Source organism: Poromitra crassiceps (genome assembly GCF_964638095.1).
Source record: "Poromitra crassiceps genome assembly, chromosome: 1".
NCBI lineage: Eukaryota > Metazoa > Chordata > Actinopteri > Beryciformes > Melamphaidae > Poromitra > Poromitra crassiceps.
The window spans coordinates 120,936,720-120,957,142 of record NC_139623.1 but is presented as its reverse complement, the minus strand read 5'-3'; the positions used below and the strand labels follow the sequence as shown (position 1 = coordinate 120,957,142).

At 44.0% G+C, this 20,423-nt stretch overlaps 1 protein-coding gene across 5 annotated transcripts in view; it reads right to left on the bottom strand.

Annotated features, from left to right (window-relative positions):
• Positions 1–20,423, bottom strand: part of dpysl3 (dihydropyrimidinase like 3) — a gene marked incomplete at its 5' end in the record, with an annotated part of 181,146 nt that overhangs the window by 74,766 nt on the left and 85,957 nt on the right. For all 5 annotated transcript variants that reach the window (XM_083638675.1, XM_083638676.1, XM_083638677.1 and 2 more), the window contains 3 exons: positions 3,402–3,463; positions 7,658–7,822; positions 10,643–10,827. In XM_083638675.1, coding sequence (XP_083494801.1) covers positions 3,402–3,463; positions 7,658–7,822; positions 10,643–10,827 — 412 coding nt within the window. The remainder of the gene's footprint in view (positions 1–3,401; positions 3,464–7,657; positions 7,823–10,642; positions 10,828–20,423) is intronic.

The following is a 20,423-nucleotide window of genomic DNA, read 5'->3' as shown; positions in this document are numbered from 1 at the left end:
GTCGCACCGTCACACTAATATTACACAGTGGATGATTCTACATGTGGCATTCAAGTCATATCTGACTAGTTTTCAATTTATCAAGGATCAAGGATCAAGGAAACTTTATTGTCATATGCAGCAAGCTACAATGAAATTTAAAAGCCTTGTTGCATTTTTAAACTGGCAGATGGGGGAGAATGAAACCATTCAACTTTTACTTGTTTACTCACCTAATTTGTCTCTCTTCCAAATAATCCAGCCACGTAACTACGTCCATTCATGAAATGATTAAATAGCACAGGGTCAACAATGGTTTGTAAACCACCCGCCCACTCAGACATACATGATCCGGAACATGAGCTGCCGGTGTTAAACAACAGCCGTTTTGCCAACAATGCGGATCCTGTACTAGGGGCTCAGATGGTAATGATCCGCACTCACAGGAGTGTGCATAAGGCGGATAATTGTTTCTAAACATGCAGGCTGACCGGCTAGCAGCTGGTCATAATCCGGATTTCACTGCATGTTTAGAAGGGGCTTCTTGTTACTAGTCTGTTGTTTTATGCCTGGAGTCTGTTACTAGTCTGTTGTTTTATGCCTGGAGTCTGTTGTTTTATGCCTGGAGTCTGTTACTAGTCTGTTGTTTTATGCCTGGAGGCTGTTACTAGTCTGTTGTTTTATGCCTGGAGGCTGTTACTAGTCTGTTGTTTTATGCCTGGACTCTGTTACTAGTCTTGTTGTTTTTTGCCTGGAGTCTGTTACTAATCTGTTGTTTTATGCCTGGACTCTGTTACTAGTCTGTTGTTTTATGCCTGGACTCTGTTACTAGTCTGTTGTTTTATGCCTGGACTCTGTTACTAGTCTGTTGTTTTATGCCTGGATTGTGTTACTAGTCTGTTGTTTTATGCCTGGATTGTGTTACTAGTCTGTTGTTTTATGCCTGGACTCTGTTACTAGTCTGTTGTTTTATACCTGGAGTCTGTTACTAGTCTGTTGTTTTATGCCTGGAGTCTGTTACTAGTCTGTTGTTTTATGCCTGGAGTCTGTTACTAGTCTGTTGTTTTATGCCTGGACTCTGTTACTAGTCTGTTGTTTTATGCCTGGACTCTGTTACTAGTGTGTTGTTTTATGCCTGGACTCTGTTACTAGTGTGTTGTTTTATGCCTGGACTCTGTTACTAGTCTGTTGTTTTATGCCTGGACTCTGTTACTAGTGTGTTGTTTTATGCCTGGACTCTGTTACTAGTCTGTTGTTTTATGCCTGGACTCTGTTACTAGTCTGTTGTTTTATGCCTGGACTCTGTTACTAGTCTGTTGTTTTATACCTGGACTCTGTTACTAGTCTGTTGTTTTATGCCTGGACTCTGTTACTAGTCTGTTGTTTTATACCTGGACTCTGTTACTAGTCTGTTGTTTTATACCTGGACTCTGTTACTAGTCTGTTGTTTTATGCCTGGACTCTGTTACTAGTCTGTTGTTTTATACCTGGACTCTGTTACTAGTCTGTTGTTTTATGCCTGGACTCTGTTACTAGTGTGTTGTTTTATGCCTGGACTCTGTTACTAGTGTGTTGTTTTATGCCTGGACTCTGTTACTAGTCTGTTGTTTTATGCCTGGACTCTGTTACTAGTGTGTTGTTTTATGCCTGGACTCTGTTACTAGTCTGTTGTTTTATGCCTGGACTCTGTTACTAGTCTGTTGTTTTATGCCTGGACTCTGTTACTAGTCTGTTGTTTTATACCTGGACTCTGTTACTAGTCTGTTGTTTTATGCCTGGACTCTGTTACTAGTCTGTTGTTTTATACCTGGACTCTGTTACTAGTCTGTTGTTTTATACCTGGACTCTGTTACTAGTCTGTTGTTTTATGCCTGGACTCTGTTACTAGTCTGTTGTTTTATACCTGGACTCTGTTACTAGTCTGTTGTTTTATACCTGGACTCTGTTACTAGTCTGTTGTTTTATGCCTGGACTCTGTTACTAGTCTGTTGTTTTTCGCGCTCTCGATTCCTAGGCTCGCCCGCCACATATGCAGCTCGGCTGCTGCGTGGCCTCGCCTGCTTTATTGGCACCAGGCAGGAAGGATGACATCATCATTGAACCTATATAGCATACATGGGCAAACTGCGGCCCGCGGGCGCCACCTGTGTGGCCCGCGATGGAATTGCAATTTTTTTTCTTTCTTTTTTTTTACACAGTGCACCTGAACGCAACATGCAAGATACCCGCTGAATAAGTGTCCAAATGTTCATGTCATTCTGGCCAATACTCCACTTCTGTTATAGCATTTCAGTCTGGAATATGGAATATCTTTCAATAATCTTTATGACTAAAAGGCTACATTGAATTAGAAATTTAAATAATTAACTCATTGGTTTTGGATTTATTTAGCTTCAAGACTGCATTTTTGTTCGTGTGACCCTCAACACAGGCTTTGATCATCCCGGGCCACTTACTGATACTTATGCTTAAATTAACCCACTCATATTCTGATTTATTTCAAGAAAAACATTTTGGCTAGTGGAAATTCTAATTGGCTGGTAACTTTAAAATCTAGCAGCCATATTGGCAGGTGGTCAAAAAAGTTAATTTCAAGCCCTGAGAGCAGGTGGTGACATAGGAGTGAGTGAGAAAAGGATGAAATATTGGTGGTTAAGACTGAATAATGACATCACAACTGTTAATTTAAAATGAGTTATTCCTCTAAACGTGGCTTCAAATGCACCAAATTTTTCACACTGGCGCCGTTCGGCCCTCAGCAAAACCTGGTAGCGAGGACATTTTTTGTGGCCCTCTCTATCATCAAAGTTACCCATCCATGGGTTACGCATGACAATATTTGTTCGGCCCCCGGCAACAATCTGGGTTTCTCATGTGGCCCCCCATGAAAAATAATTGCCCACCCCTGCTATAGCCTCAGCCAGGAAGAATGACATCACTGATGACGTCACATAATTAGGTAATCAGGGCAATCACCTAATTAAAGAATCCGGTCACCCACACGGGTGCTCTTTACACTTCCTGAAAGTTTCAGCCCGATGGCACGTAAAACGGCGTAGCTGTGGCTGGACAGAATTCCCCACACACACACACACACCCAGCCACCCACCACCACCCACCCCCACACACACACACACACACACACACCTCATTCTTATTATAAGGATGCTTTATGGCTATCCAATATCACACAAAGTCCACAATTCTTTATTTTATTCATTGTAACTGTTTGTGACTTGTTAAATTAAGGTTAAATACAGTAATTTTGCAGTTAGTGGAACCATGGCATCAACGCCTCTGTGGTTCAATGTTTGATTGCTACTACAGCCACATTTAATGTACATGAGCACATTCACCTATGATAGTTTAAAACTGTGTGAACGTGACCCACAAAATTGCACATACATTATTAGACATTGTACCTCGCTGTTGCTCATCTGGTAGTAGTCCTTGTACGCCATGTAGACCTGGAATGAGTTAACACCTGTAAAAGAGGGAAACAACATGACTAACAAAAGAAGAAAAGCAGGAGAAAAATCCACGTTACGTCTATTAGAATATATGTTAGGATCGTACTTTCAGAATGTGATGAGTCTTAAAAAGGCCAACGGTGGCTGTGAAAGTGAACTGAACAAGCCAGGCTGTGGTCATTCCAGACAAGGATGTGAGTTCAGTCTTATTGAAACATTATTTGATTTTTAGAAATCAAAAAGGAGAGAAAGTTTGCCCTATCAATCACAAAATGTGTTAAAGCAAATGTATACTGACTGCGGAGTGTCCGGTGTCTGCGGTGTTCATGGCAAGACCGTTCTCTCCGCAGAGGCACATCTTTTTATGGTAAATACGGTAGGAGTGCAGCGTCTGCAGAGAGCGGAGAATCCCCCTCCAGGCTCCCGTTGTGTTTTTAGCAGGAATGCAAATGTCACATCAGTTCTTCCGTGTGTGATCCTGATTTATATCAGCGAATAATCAATCCTAGTGCAATTGTAGGTTATTTTCAGTTTGTTTTTTAGCAAGTAAGTTTGTCGTCTTCTTGTTTTTGTGCTTTGCATTAAATCTTTTCTATCTCAAATCAAGTTTTTATTGACGTAGTAAATTGTAGGCTATTCAGACTTTTTTTTTATTAGCTTTTAGCCTGGCATCGCCAGACCAATTCACATTGCATTGCATTGCATTTGCAAATGTAGAATCTCTCAGTTCAATTTCTACTTCCAGGGGGGCGTTACCGACGGGCACATTCCAAAATGCCTCAACCGATCAGAGCAACGAAACATGTGACGCAGTGCAGAATGAAACACATGTAAACAGATCTTGAAACAGACTTAACATTACTGATCAGCTGTTTTGCCAACCACCATGAGATCTGTTACAGCGAGCCGAGGCATATGTTTGTAGCCTGTAGAGTAGGGTCACCTAGTGGTGCTTTGACGGAAGTACATGTTTTAACCCCGGATGTTGAATGTGGGCATGCGCAGGAGTTGCGCTCTGTTGTTGAAGTAGCAATGATCTGCTAGGAGCGGGTTGCTATACAGAAATATCAGAAGTAGAATGCCGTGATTGACCAATCAGATGAGTATTAAACAAAGCCATGTAATAAAGGGGCTGTGATTGGCCCGGCCGTTTTCAGGCCGGGTGGAAATGTGTCTGAACGAGAGGGGGTCCAGATGCCTCTGCAGTGATTTGTAGGAAGAATGTTGCAGATTGGTCAGCTTCCCAGGCTATTGAGGCTAACAGTTTGGTCCCTATCGTTGCATCGGCGCTGTTTCTAGGCCGAACGCCTGGCGCAGCTCAAATCAGTGGGCGTGGACCAGCGCACTTGATATCGTCGTGCTGGCGCTAGACGCAGCCTCAACCATTACAACCACGCCTTTTAAGCGTAAAATTATGCACCGTCATGCTCATTGGATAACTGCAATAAACGAATCGCACGCTTGCCTTTTTAGCTCCAATTCCAGTGATCCCGCAAAACCAGACGAAAGCCAAACGCTCTGCCCCCCCCCCTCCCTTCATCCAGTCTGTCTGTCTGACTGCATTATAGGCTATTATTCCATATTATTATGCTTCTCAAACCAATCTAACTGCAGTTTCAATACTGCAAGCATGTAAATACGCTACACTATAGCAAGATCAAAGTGAAAATAATGTACTAAACGCATCAGCTAGAAAAATATAGCCTATTAGATTGGTGAAAGTTTGTCCAGAAAGATATCGTTTTCTCTCCCCTGCTGCAGGTAGAATGATCGATGCACATAAATATACCCTACATTATGTAAAGTCATTGCATAAATGTGTTTTTATTGTAAAACTAAATGTCAAGTAGGGCCAAGTTATTGGAGCGGACATCACAGTATAGCACATCACAGAAGCGCGTTCCGCTGTCACTTATCTAAACCACGTTAAACCCACAAGGGGTATATATAGGCTCAAGAGGACATATATGTTTCACATAGGGTGGTGTTTCATTTCGATGTTTTATTTGGTCCAATATTGAAATGTTCGACAATTGCAGGTTGTCTTACCATTACACATTATTTTAGATCTACCTTTTATATCTATTTCGGCTCATTTGGTTGCTATTTAGTAGCGAAATGGAGGACCCAATTGCATGCTGGGAGTGGACATTCACAGGCAGTAAACTTACAACTGCTATTTCCTATGGGAAGCTGGGTGCTGCTATGTGTTGTGTCTGTTTGAGCGAGGGAGTCAGAGAGAGAGAGAGAAGGGTGACTCAGAGGCAGAAGAGCACTGGCGCACTGAATAGGCCTGGTTTTCAAAGGCGCACTTTGGCCCATTCTGGGACTGCGCCACGCCCATTCGGCCTAAAGCGCATTTGGCAGCCTAAAGCCATATTGATATCGTCCCAAAACAGGCGCAAGGCACGTTTTTTTGCGTTTAAGGCCCGTTTTAGCGCCGAAGGCTTGTGGGAGAATAGGGCCCTTTGTCTCTCTGTCACTCTGCCTGCCTGCCCAGCTCTCACTCTCAATTAGGGCTACCTATACAAGCCTAACACTATACGGGCACGCTAGCTCGGCCGCTACGCTTGCTCCCTTTTATAATAAGATGCTTGCACGCATGATGCTTTAACCTACTGTATAAAAATATGGATGTAGCCACCGTGACGTCATTTGTTGCTGGCCTCCCGATTTGAAGCCTCGAGTTTCGCATTGTGACCGTTTTCTTGGAGCCAGAAGTGACCAAATTTGGATGAGAAGAGCCACAGCACCGCCTACTATTGGTCCATAATTGGCGAAATGCACGATCACTGGACAGGCGACCTGTCAATCACTCAGGTATAAAAACTGTTGGGCCAAATTATTGATGATTTTGTATCTTGGTGTGAGGAAGCTTTCCTACAACTCAACGTTTCCAAAACTAAAGAGATTTGTATCGATTTCAGACGCTCCCCCCTGTTCCTCAGAGAAGTATTGTCAATGGTCAGACTGTCGATCTGGTAAACGATTATAAATATGTAGGCACTATCATCGACAGCAAACTGAAATTCGACCTAAATACTGACATGCTGTACAAAAAAGGTCAGCAGTGTCTCTTTTGTCTCAGGAAACTGGCCAAATTCCAGATTGACAGGACCTTGTTGAAGTTGTTCTATTGTGCTTTCGTTGAGTCTGTCATTTCTTTCTCTATCATTCGTTGGTACGGTATACCCAGATATGTAATTTTATTAACATACTTAAAAGGCCCTGACGGTACGGTAACCTTGGCATAAAAGACAAGAACTCCCTCGGGCGAATAGTGAAGGTGGCTTCGAAAATCCAATTCAGAGTCCAATTCAGTAGTCTGGACAATATTTTGAATAGACAGGTGCTGACAAAAGTGTCCATCCGCTCAGACGATGCCCACCCTCTGAGCTCCGAATACGAACTGCTTCCATCTGGCCTTTGCCTTCGAGCCCCTCTAGCTAAGAAAAATAGGTATAAAAACTCCTTTGTGCCCGTATTTTGTGCCCAGTATTTAAACTGCAGTTAGATTGGTTTGAGAAGCATAATAATATGGAATAATAGCCTATATGGAGACAGACAGACTGGATGAAGGGAGGGGGGGGGGCAGAGCGCTTGGCTTCTGTCTGGTTTTGCTGGACCAGTGGAATTGGAGCTTAAAAGGCAAGCGTGCGATTCGTTTATTGCACTTATCCAATGAGCATGACGGTGCATAATTTTACACTTAAAAGGCGTGGTTGTAATGCTTTAGACTGCGTGTAGCGCCAAGACCAAGATATCAAGTGCGCTGGTCCACGCCCACTGCGCCAGGCGCTCGGCGTAGAAACTAGGCCGATGCAACGATAGGGGCCACAGTATGTTGTGTTAGGCTACCATCACCCACCTTTCTCCTTGATGACGGTGTCCACCTCCTGGATATACAGTATGTTGTGTTAGGCTACCATCACCCACCTTTCTCCTTGATGACGGTGTCCACCTCCTGGATATACAGTATGTTGTGTTAGGCTACCATCACCCACCTTTCTCCTTGATGACGGTGTCCACCTCCTGGATATACAGTATGTTGTGTTAGGCTACCATCACCCACCTTTCTCCTTGATGACGGTGTCCACCTCCTGGATATACAGTATGTTGTGTTAGGCTACCATCACCCACCTTTCTCCTTGATGACGGTGTCCACCTCCTGGATATACAGTATGTTGTGTTAGGCTACCATCACCCACCTTTCTCCTTGATGAGGGTGTCCACCTCCTGCTTGACGCTGTCACTCCAGTGGGTGATGTCCACATGCAGGGAGTAGTCACAGCAGCTCTTCTCATCAGCCCACTGCCTCCACTGCTCATAGGACTCCATCAGGCTGCTGCCTGGCTCCGGGATTACATGGTCCACTGCAGGAGATGGAGGGAAGGCGGGTGGTCGTGGAAGGGAAGAGGGGAGGACAGGAAGAGAAGAGAAGTTATGGTGGAACAAAAGTTTGAATGGAGGAAAGAAAGCATATTAGGAAAGGTGGCAGGATGCAAGGAGAGATGATGGGAGGAGATGAGGTTTGGGAGGGAAGGAGGGATGGGGAGAGGAGGAGGAGAACCAGGTGAAATGAAAGGAACACACCTTTAGACCGTATATCAATAAATGGCCGTAGCGACCGTGATGTCACCCATTGGTTTGTGTACTCCCGTTTGGCATTTTCACCGTCACCATCTTGTTGTTTTGTTGTTTTTTTTAACCAGAGCCACTTTTGGAGAACGGACGCTCCCAGTGCCAGAGTTTCAGAGCGTTTTCAGTGATTTCTCGAGGCCCACAGAATATTGTGTGATATTACTATGTAAACACTGAACACGCCCAAAGAACGATGAGACTCTCTTCTATCATCAGCAAAAAAAAGTTTATTGATATCATTTTCCGTTCTTTAGTTATCAGCCGGAGAAGATAGGTTGATTTCACCAAAAACAGACGTTTCAAACTAGAAGCTGAGATAATCAGCCTTTTGTGAAATGAAGCATTTCAAGCACATTCACTGACTCTGAAGCTAATATTTTCTGATGTAGTGACACATCAAAAATAATTTCCTTCAATAAAACAGCGAAAACAAAGGAATTTTGTTTGGCAAAATAATCTGATTTCCGTACAGGCGACATTTTGATAAACTGATCTCATAGTGGGAATCTTCTTGGTTACTTTTGGCGAGACAAAAAATATTACAACTTAAAGTGCCATATTTACAGAGCTAGACTGTATATAAATACACAACGCAATGTGCGCAAATCTATAAACAGCAGCTCTACATAAGAAAGTTCAGAGGGGCGGGAACCTCACAGAGGTTCTGCCTTTAAATTTTAAAGGCATGAACGCAACCAGATCCAGATATCCTACCTAGCGATGTCCAATACTGGGAAGCAGGACGACCCTCACATCCAAAAATGCTGTTGGCTGACACACGGAGCGGGTTCGAGCTTCATTTGGAAAAACTGAATCTGCATGATGTTTGCTCACTCGCTCATTCACATCGACTATTTATATAATAATAATCTGTCGCACTGGCTTTCTGTCTCTCTCACAGCTCCCCGCCTCCCCGCTACAGTCACGGAGCTCTGCAGGGGAGGGGGACCGACTCGCCCCTGAAACTAGCCTAGGGTCTGGTATCAGAGGTAGGAGGGTCTTGGGAGTGCGCATAGCTCTCCAAATTGTGTTCATACCACTGACCTAAAAAATATGGACAAAGCTATCCCATTCATTTTGGTCTCCCGTTTGGAGTTGATTCGTTGGCCGTCGCCATCTAGATTTTTTGTCAGCAGAGTGGGAGAGAATGGGTTGAGTCCGTCTGCATCTCACGTGAGATGGGGGTTTCCCAGAGCCGCAGCTCCGCCTGCTATTGGTCTGTGATCGGCAAGCTGCGCGATCACTGGAAAGGCGATCTGTCAATCACCCCCTTTTCTATCATCTATTTTACTCCAAACGGGCAAGTTATATAAGATATGACCCCCCTACAGTTGTTATGAAAAGGTGAAATTAGCTATATAGACCAAAATCGTGTTAAGGGGCAGGCTGTAAACATGTTTAATTACTGTTACAAAGTGGGGCATTTTAACAGGATGACGGGACTTCTGAGACCTGCCTCAAGTGGCCATTCGAAGAATTACAGTTTAAACAAAGACTTCCGCATCTTCAGGGGAAAGGGGTAGGGCTTGCCCACTGGTTCATACATACACCACCACCCGAGTCCCCTCCGGATAAATGCAGAGTTCCAGGGCATGTCTGAAAGGGGCTCTACTGTAGCACGCCTGTAGTTGATGTGTGTGTCCACACAGAGCCAGCCTGGCACACAGACAGCAGAGTCGCAGCCAGCTCAATAGGAGATGATGGTATTAATAAGAGCGTGGTATCTACCAGCTGTTAGCCTGGTCACCCATGCCACACACACACGCGCGCACGCACAAACACACGCAAGCATGCACACACACACACACACACACACACACACACACACACAAACACACACACACACACAAACATGCACACGCACACACACAAACACGCACGCACACACACACACACGTGTGTGCATGCTCAAACACTGGTGCTCTATTTCCATGGGAACAGTGCTTCACCCTGTGCCTCTCTCTCTGTCACAAACACACACACACACACCCACACACCTCCCTCCACTCAGTCTTTTGTATGGTCCTCCTTTGGATTGCTGCCCATGATAACAGAGACAAAATTGCTCCCCATCGGTTCCTCTATTCCTGCTGGTGTCTCTGCCCTCCCCTCACTGCAAAACATCTCCATCTTAACAAGGCATTTAGTCTATTTGTGAGTCATAAAATTTGAATTTTCTTAAAATGTGAAAAAATCTGCCAGTGAGGTTCACTAATTTCACTTGTTTCAAATGCAAAACATGTTTCAAGAATTGTGTAGAATCAAGAGTCATTTTCTTGATAGTAGTGCAGTCATCTGCCTTATTCTGACTTGTTTCCAGACATTGGCATGACTAGCATGCTAACCAGCCCAATATGGGGCTGGATACCAGGCTAGTCATGCACGCATTTCTGGAGAAAATACCCAAACAAGTGAAACTGCATTGGAAGCACGTGGAGTTATCTCACCTCATTGGCAGATTTTGTATTTATTTATTTATTTATTTTCTTGTTAAAAATAATTTTTCAAGGCTTAGTTAATATGAGACAAAATTACTCATTAGGACCCCTTACCGATCATGGTCGTCCCCCCGGCGAGAGCGGCCTTGGAGCCCTGGCCGAAGTCGTCCACGGTGGTGGTCCCACGGTAGGGCATCTGGAAGTGGGTGTGGATGTCAATCCCACCGGGGATCACCATCTTCCCGTTGGCCTCGATGGTCTTCACCCCACCGGGAACGATCAGGTTGTCTCCAATCTGCCTGTGGGGGGCAGCAGACGGAGATGTTAGGGGTTCAGTAGTATATGATTATATAAACAATGTTTATATAATAAAGAACTGATAAACTTGTTGAGTGATTTTTTTTGTTGCCTTTACTTGGTAAAAGTGAAATTGGAGAAGGTTTTTGTTTTTAGGATTTTCTTAATTGTTTTATGATGAAAGAATGTCACTGAAAAATATTTTTTTAACAAGCAACTAGACAGCTTTTGCATTTTTTTATTATTTTGTTTTTGCCGTGCTCATGTTTTGGTATCGGAAAATGGTGCTTTTTCTGGTCATATTACATGTACTTATTAACTCATTGAGTGCCAGCCACTTTTGGAAGACGGATGCTCCCAGTGCCAGCCCTTTCAGAGTGTTTTCAGTGAATTCTCGAGGCCCACAGAATATTGTGTGATATTACTATGTAAACACAGAACACGCCCAAAGAACGATGAGACTCTATTGTATCATCAGCAAAAAAAAGTTTATTGATATCATTTTCCGTTCTTTAGTTATCAACCGGAGAAGATAGGTTGTTTTCAGCAAAAACAGACGTTTCAAACTAGAAGCTGAGATAATCAGCCTTTTGTGAAATGAAGCATTTCAAGCACATCACTGACTCTGAAGCTAATATTTTCTGATGTAGTGACACCTCAAAAATAATTTCCTTCAATAAAACAGCGAAAACAAAGGAATTTTGTTTGGCAAAATAATATTTTTTAGCTGCAACCAGCAGCGCTGGCCCCTGCGTGCGGAGACCCTACACTTTCTTGCTGGTCTTGATTCACTGCTGGTGGGCATCAGATATTCTAGCTTGCCAATCTGTCCATCGAGCCTGCTGTCTGGGTCTGTCTGGGTCGGTGTTGTATGCTGCCCTGCGTGCCCCACCCCCCTCTACTGCAAACGCCTCCTCCGTGGGTGTGTCTCTGGTGGCTCTGGTGGCTCTCTGCTGCGTTTGCTCTGCACTGAAAACCCAGCTTTTTCACAGCGTTCCGCGTGTATTTGTCACCGGCTCCCAGCGCTTCCAGTTGAGAATAACAACTCCACAACTAATGATGTGGAGGGGCTATCGCAGCGGACACAGAGGGGCTCAATTGTGGGAGCAGATTGGCTGCTGCAGGCACAGCTAACGTTATGCTTCATGCATATCGATGCATACCAATGCGGTTTCCGTTTCATCACGGGGCTTCTGCTGTTTTTCCTCACCTTTCTCTAATCTGGAGAGTAGGGGTCGACCGATATCAGTTTTTCAGGGCCGATACCGATATCGATTATTGGTAATCAAAATGACCGATAGCCGATATTTGGAACCGATATACATTTGCAGTAAAAATAAAAATCTTGGTGTCAAAATTTTAAATAACACAACTCGTTGTGGAAATGCATTTTCCTCAGTTTATCTAACTGCAATATTAATTGAAAATATTCACATTAAAGTGTTGATCTGTGTGTGTGTGTGTGTGTGTGTGTGTCACAACCTATAACCTGTTCCCATTTCCATGTGTATGCTCACTCTAGTGGAGACTTGGGAACATCAACTGTGGAGACAAGGGTGTATTCACACCTCTAGGTCGTTTGGCTTTGGTTGGATTCAGGGGCTTAATTTATACAATTGTTGCATTTGTGCCTTGGTTCGTTTGTGTTCACACAGCCACAAATCAAACCGGTAAATACAGTAAGAAAGCAACACAACTGACTACAGTGTGTAGGCTCCAATAAAACAGGACAGGTTGCTGATATGGGATGGGATTCATGGCTTCTGTTCAGATATGAAAGACGACATGTTTCCAACCATATAAAGTTAGTCAGACTTTTCTAGTAGAACAATGTAGCCTACTATATCTTATACTGAAGTAGAACCATACTGTAACTGTAGTAGCCTAGGCTACATTACAGGTTCATTTGAACAAAACATTAATTAGAGCAGCTTATGGAATTTATAAATGTCCTTTGTAGCAGTGTAGAGACTAAATATCTGCAAATTACATCTCAAAGACAGGATGCTGTTGAGAAATATTTGAGGCTGTCTTCAATTCTGCTAAAACAGCATTGGAGAGTTTTATGCTGTTGGTATCCTATTTTATGGTTAAGTAGCCTATATTTGCATGCCTACTCATGGCTGCAGACAGTAGTGTCACGAGCAGAGCCGTGATCCCAGTCTCATCTCTCTCTCTCACACAGCTGCAGATGGTTAAGTGACGTTAACGAGCAGGCCACTTTGTGCAAGCCGTGTGCCGTGTGCTCTCTCTCTCTCTCTCTCTCTCCCTCTCTTTATCTATCTCTCCCTCTCTCTCTGCCTCGCGCAAATGCGGGACATCGTCTCAATTTGCGGGACGCGTGAATAGTGTTGAAAATGCGGCGCAGTCCTGCACAAAGCGGGACAGATGGTCACTTATCACTGCAAGAAAGTGCATTCGGCGGATTTCAACTCACGCTTCTATCAAACCTACCATATCTCCACGCTTAATTTGCACTGCATGCCATGCAGCCAGGGAGCGCTTCATACGAATCATCTACTAATAAGAATGATAGATCAGACGATTGTGGTGTTTATGCAATGTCAGCCTAGATAACTATGATGTTTATTCACTTTATTGCAAGCTTGGCAGCCTGCTGCGGACTGCGGACTGTCAGTCAGTCCGCTGCGCTGCACAGACCCACACGGCACGCTGTTGAATGAAGGCACAAGGCAGCTCGGATTTCATCTGAGAAGCCCTCTGATAGGCTAATACTCACCAATCAGATAGCGCTGTGGGCAGGACATTTGCACAGCAGCAACACAGAGCAGCAACACAGAGAAACACACAGGCTGTTAGAGCTGCATTCTGAGCCAATAGCGCATTTTTTAATTAATTTATTATATCGGCAAACAGCCAATGAAAATGCCGATACAGATAATCGGCAAAATGCTGAATATCGGCCATAATAATCGGCCAAACCGATAATCGGTCGACCCCTACTGGAGAGCACTGTCGCCACCTAATGGGTCCGTAAAATAGCTTCTACACATTCAACATGCCCCAAATTTTTACAGGAGATGTATCAGGCTTTGATCCACGTCCCACCGTCAAAAAACGCAATTGACGACTTTAGTCGTCATTGGCACTCTACGTTACTATTTGAATTGACGACTATAGTCGTCATTGGCACTCAATGAGTTAACGTCGAGCCCTGCTAGGTATCTGTTATTGCTGTTATTTGCTCTTATAATTTGATAGGCTGAGCCGACCCACATGATGGGCTTTGATCTTGGTTAATTGGCATCACGAGTCATGGAGAAATTACAGTAGTGTGAGCGTCCGTCAGTCGAGCACAGTCAATTTGGGTGTGTCACTCATCGTCAAATTTGTGCAGTCATTTCGTCAGTATTTTCATCACAAGTCAAGTTGTACGTGCATGAAAAAAAGAAAACTGTTCACAACTATCCACAACTGTTCACAACTGTTCCAAACTAACAACCTGTATGTGTTGCTGCACAGTGCTAGTAAAGAAAGACAGAAACCCCATCTTCTCTCAGCTCTTTATTCCTCATACCTGGAGGCTTTAAGTGGTGTCCTGGCCGACACACCAGCGTGAACTTGGTGACAAACCCCTAACTAGCACCTAGTCCATTGTTCTCTCCACTACAGCCCCGAGGGTTTGTTCAGACTGAGGGTTTGTTCAGACCGAGGGGGCATACTTTCATCTTCAGCACCGAGGGTTTGTTCAGACCAAGGGGTAGGGGTGGGCGATATGACGATCTTAGATCGTTCACGATCAGAATGGCTCCACGATCTGCCTTTCCAGACAGATCGTTAGAATCGCGCTACATGCAGTGCACATTCTATCAGTTGCATTTCTATGTGTGAAAGACGCTTCCCAAGTTTTCCTCCCCTCCCCCTTTTCACTTTGCAAAGTGCAGCAGCATGACAACACGGAGCGGAGGGGTAGTTGGTTTGACACACACACACACTTAACCAGGGCTTGCCTTGACAAGGACCTCCCGTCATCCCAGGGACGTTAAAAATAGCGTTAATTAATTTGGGGACGGAGCCGGACGATAGCCTAAACACACGCTCTGCTCGTTACAGAACAGCGTTAAAAATGACATGCCACACACACACACACACACACACGCACACTAAACACAGACATGCGGGCACTGGCAGAGAGACAAACAGGCAGATAGAGCGGAAGTGTCTGAATCTCGGCTGCTCTTTTTGATAGTTTGAGTTTAGTTTGAGTTTCATTTGCTTCAGTCGGACTTGACAGTTATTTTAAATGCGAGGACGCATATTTGCTCCTAATCTGCCCTCATCCTGCTGCCTCGTATTCTCAGGAGAGTGCGTTTCTGCTCCACCTTATTTTCTTCCCCCCCGCCTCTCTCTCACTAGCTCAACGCTGTGTGTGTGTGTGTGTGTGTGTGTGTGTGTGTGTGTGTGTTGAGCCACATGTCTCTGCTCTGTCCCAACGCTCTGTCTGTCGGTCTCTCTCTCTCTCCATTAAATTAGCAAATTGACAAATGACAATCACGCAACTCAATCGCAGATAGGCAATATATTCGTCCCTTCGCCCAAACCTACTGTATAAATAACAGTGAACCAAGAGATATATGGATGGATAGATAGATAGATAGATAGATAGATAGATAGATAGATAGATAGTGTTTGCATGCTTGTGAACATTCTTTTTTAGCACATGAATTATTGGAAACTCAGCGTAAATGAATGACATGAAAATATTTATAAAACAAATTGTATTTTAAATTTCCATGAGTTTTCTAGGTTTCTCATGGCCGTACGAACCCTGGAATTAGTTTGGTTGTACTTGAACTGTTCAGTAACTTGCAAAATAGTCTTAAAAACCAATATGAAAAAGAATCGTGATAAGATTGTGGATCGTGATCCTGCCTGAAAAAATCGTGATATGATATTTTTGCCATATCGCCCACCCCTACCAAGGGGGCAGACTTTCTTGGTCGCATTGATGCCAGTGCGGCAGTACTAACAGCTACACTTCCTCGAATGACCACTTGATTCTTGCTGCACGAGCGAGTCAATCCCCATTCAACCCAAGTTAAAATGCCCACAGAGTAAATGAACATGCTTGCAGCCTGGTTCAAAAAATGGTTATGGTCTATATACTGTACATAATTTCACCTTTCATGACAAGTGTGAATGGGGTGAATTTTTATATAACTCACCCGTTTAGAGTAAAATAGATGATAGAAAAGCCTATGTTTTTGGTGTGATTGACGGATCGTTAAAGCAAAAATAATCCATTTGACTGAAAAAATTTCCAGGCCTATTTTAGCTATTTCGGGTGTCTGCTTTTTTACCCCGTGCGGTCGCTTCCAAAAGGTTGTCATGTAAAAACAAAACGGCGGACCGTGTGCACATAACTGTACTTCCCAAACATCACACTCAACTTCCCAAACATCCAGTAATGATGCATGAACTGTATTCCGGTCTGAACCAGTATGTTATAAGGTTCCACAGTAGGTATGCCAACATGCCATACATAATATGCAAATTACTGGCTATAATCACAGTTATTATACAGATGCTTTCTTTTTTTATAAAGTCAAACAGGTTAATTAAGAACAATAGCCACAGGAACTACAACACTGTCAAACATGTGTCACAATTAGGAGGTTCTCCTCCACCAGTCACACAGCCCAGCTCCACCCAACCTCTCACCCCACCTGTCTGACTGAGCTAATGGTCTGTTACTGTTATGAAAACACACCAGTTAATACTGTCAGACAATACCTAGGCTGCCTAGGCTAACCACCTAACGCTAATAGTGTTACAGTTCATACTGTCAGACGCATAGGCTGCCTAGGCTAACACGTGTAGTGTTAACAGTTCAGCATCAAGTCAAGAGCAACCATATCCCACTGCAACAGATGGAATCAACAGCTAGTGATGGTCTGTTCAGCTAACTCTGAGATTAGCAGCTGAGGTGGCTAACGCTAACCAATTAGTAACCAACTAGCCTATATCCTGCGCTAGCAACAGGTTGTTTGTTATCACGTTGCTTTACAGGTATATGCACAGCTAGGTAATGAGTAACATTATTTCCCCCGATGTTTATGGTCGAAATATGGTAATTAGCGACATGTGGTCTAGCGTCAAAACACCCACGCTGTCAGGGGGTGCATACACAGAAAATAATAAAACAAACATTACTGCAGTTTACGTTTGCTATGTGTGTGTGGCTAACTTCAGCAAGTTCTTACCTGTCTTAACGTACTGTAAGGCCATCTCCGCATCGCTCATGTTTTCAGAGTCCCTCCACATTTTAATCTGGGTTTGGAGCCACTGTGGGCTCTGGTTGCAGGGTTAGTAGGCTAATCGTATAATGTACTCCCATTATATTGATTCGTTTGTGTTTAGTTTTGTGTTCGTTAGCGATAAAATTTCCATTTCCTCATAGCTTCATAATAGTCCAAATTTGGCGACTGGGTCTGGCGTCCTGTGTCGGTTCATTAGTCCTTCCTTTTGCCAGTTTGATTGGCCGTAATCGTCACATTTGAATCCATACTCTGGGTATGTGGCTTGGTTTGTGTTTTGTCCATTAAGTTAAACAGTAAAAGAGAGGTTTTGACTTTAGCGGTAGCATTTCCCATTGGCTGCAGTTCGTACCATCAGATAGTACGTTACGTTACATTAAATGTTGGATATAATAGGCTGTTCACGGCGGCAGCAATCCCCCTAACATCTGTTGACTCAAATTATCACAATAACACACTTCTTTGGTCCAGTGCTGGAATATAATACCTGTATTTTATGCACACCTGGGGTTAAAAAAAGGCAGATGTAGTGAGCATAGCTCTGGCCTAACCAAATCTAACTGACATCACTGTGAACACAAAACAAAGAAAACTTCTGATATAATATGATTGTTTTAATAAAGTGTATCACTCAATTATAATAAATACAAAAATAAAGGCTTTTATAGAACGGGAAGCCAATGACTGCTTAGTCTGCAGATAAAACACAATGACAAAAGGCATAATAATTTAGACTCTTATTGTCATGTTATGTTGACTGATGCTTTTTCTGTAGCCTAATGTGCGCGACTGCACCTTTGTTTTGGCTCTGTTAGATGGCTAGCTGCAAAGTCCCTTTGTTATAGTGGGACTCCCGGCTAGCGCAGTTAGCTTAACGTTAGCGTGTTGTTTTTTGTAGTTAAATACACAATCCCTGGATGTTTCATTTCGGGTAAAGGGGCTTCCATTAGTTTCTATATGTTTACACCAGCTCTGTGAGTATGAAGTGCTTTTGCGGGGCTGTTTGATCACAAGCAGTGTCAGTGTGTCTGCCAAGCGGGCGAGCCTGAAATGTAGGCCGCGCTACAAGCTAACGCTAACACTCGCTAAGCTAACGTAAACAAGTACAACAAACAAATCCGCTGCATCATCGCCAGCTTTGGTTTAACGTAGTAGACGTTTGCCCTCCTCTCGGAACCCGTGCGGGACATGGATTGCAAATTACAATAGCTGTGATCATCTAAACTGTGAAAAACTGCAACATACTCCATGGGAGCAGCCATGTTTGGCCATCGCAGCTGTGATGTCACAAGCGTGCGACAACAATAGCTCCAGTCCGAGGTAAAAACAAAGCCTGATTTATCGGCTGTTAATTTATCGGAAAAAGTCCATTATCGGAATAATAAATAACGCAAAATGGCCATATCGGCCGATAACGGCAGCAACAGTGTTTTGTTGCTGGATAAACTGAACAGGGACACCTATCTTATTTCCGTTAGGAAACGGTGGTGCGTTGAAACAAGCGTGGACACATGCCATTCAGGCTGGAAGCCGTAGCAAAGTGATTTTTAGATTGAACACATCCCAGGAGGATCATTTGAACGTCCGGTCAGAATTTCAAAATAAAAGCTTTCATTCAAACTCAACACAATGCACAAATTGAAAACGTATTCATAGAGGCTTTAATTTTTGTATTTTTCACATTTCAACTCAGGCTCCAACTGACGGAAATCCGTCGTAGTGACGGAGAACTTTAACCCCTGAGATCACCTGTCCAGCTCCGGCGATCACAGACCAATAGCAGGCAGAGCTGTGGCCCTGTGGGAAACCAGTCTATGGTTCAGACAGAGCCGTCTGGCCAGACAAACGACAGGCAGACAGAGGCCACAGTGTGGGTGAGTTTTTATCAGCCTGATTATTATGCAACACCAAGCTTCCTGTGGGTGCCTCTTCCTGAGCTCACTCACAGAGGCAGCAGGGAGTGGGTGCCTCTGCCTCAGCTCAAGCCAGAGGACAAACATGTATGAGGAAAAGTTAATAATTACTTTTACTTTTACTTTTTACTTTTACTTTATTTCATTTAGCAGACGCTTTTATCCAAAGCGACTTACAGGTTACACAATTACAATTAATAAACATATCAAATAAGAACAAATTAAAAAGAGAAACATATGTAAGAGTCAAATATAGACATTAAGATAAGTTAAAAACAACAAATGAAGCAGTGAAATGTGAAATGTAACAATAGCATTAACCCTTAAGGAGGACCCAGGTGTAGTCCAAAGAGGTGGGTTTTTAGCCTCCGGCGGAAAATAGGAAGTGTTTCGGCCAACACTACCGAAGGGGGAAGCTCATTCCACCATTGTGGAGCCAGAGCGGAGAACAGGCGGGAACGGGACAGACGACTACCAGGTGTAAGAAGTGATGGAGGGGCGAGGCGAGCGGTGGAGGTGAAGGAGCGGAGGGAGCGGTGAGGTGTTTGGAAGGTGACGAGGGATTGTAAGTAAAGGGGGGCTGATCGGTGGACTGCCCTGAAGGCCAAAACCAAGGTCTTGAATTTGATGCGTGCAAGGACCGGGAGCCAATGAAGTTGACGGAAAAGAGGGGTGACATGGGAGAATTTAGGGAGGTTGAAGATCAGACGTGCAGCAGAGTTTTGGATGAATTGGAGGGGCTGGATGGCAGATGCGGGTAACCCCGCCAGGAGGACATTACAATAGTCCAGGCGGGGGAGGACAAGAGCCTGGACCAGGAGTTGTGTTGCTTCGATGGTGAGGAACTTACGGATTTTTCTGATGTTGTATAAAGAGAATCTACAGGAGCGGGCGAATTGAGGGTGAGTTAGATAGCTGGTTGTCGATATGTACACCAAGGTTTTTAACGAATTGAGAGGGAAGAACTGTGGTATTGTCGATGGTGATGGAGAGGTCAGTGAGGGGGCAGTTTTTTCCGGGGATGTAAAGTAATTCAGTTTTGCTGAGGTTCAGTTTGAGATGATGGTCTGTCATCCAGGAGAGGATGTCTTTGAGGCAAGCGGCAAGACGAGTTTCAATCTGTGTGTCGGAAGGGGGAAAAGAGAGAAAAAGCTGAGTGTCGTCAGCGTAGCAGTGATAAGAGAACCCGTGAGAAGAGATTACGTGACCCAGGGACCTAATATAGAGCAGAAAAAGAAGGGGACCGAGGACTGAACCCTGGGGGACACCCGTGTTCATAGTGCAAGATTTAGAAAGGGAACCCCGCCAAAGAACTTGAAATGTGCGATTGGAGAGATAAGAGGTGAACCAGGAGAGTGCAGCACCAGAAATACCCAGATCAGAGAGAGTGGAGAGAAGGATTTGGTG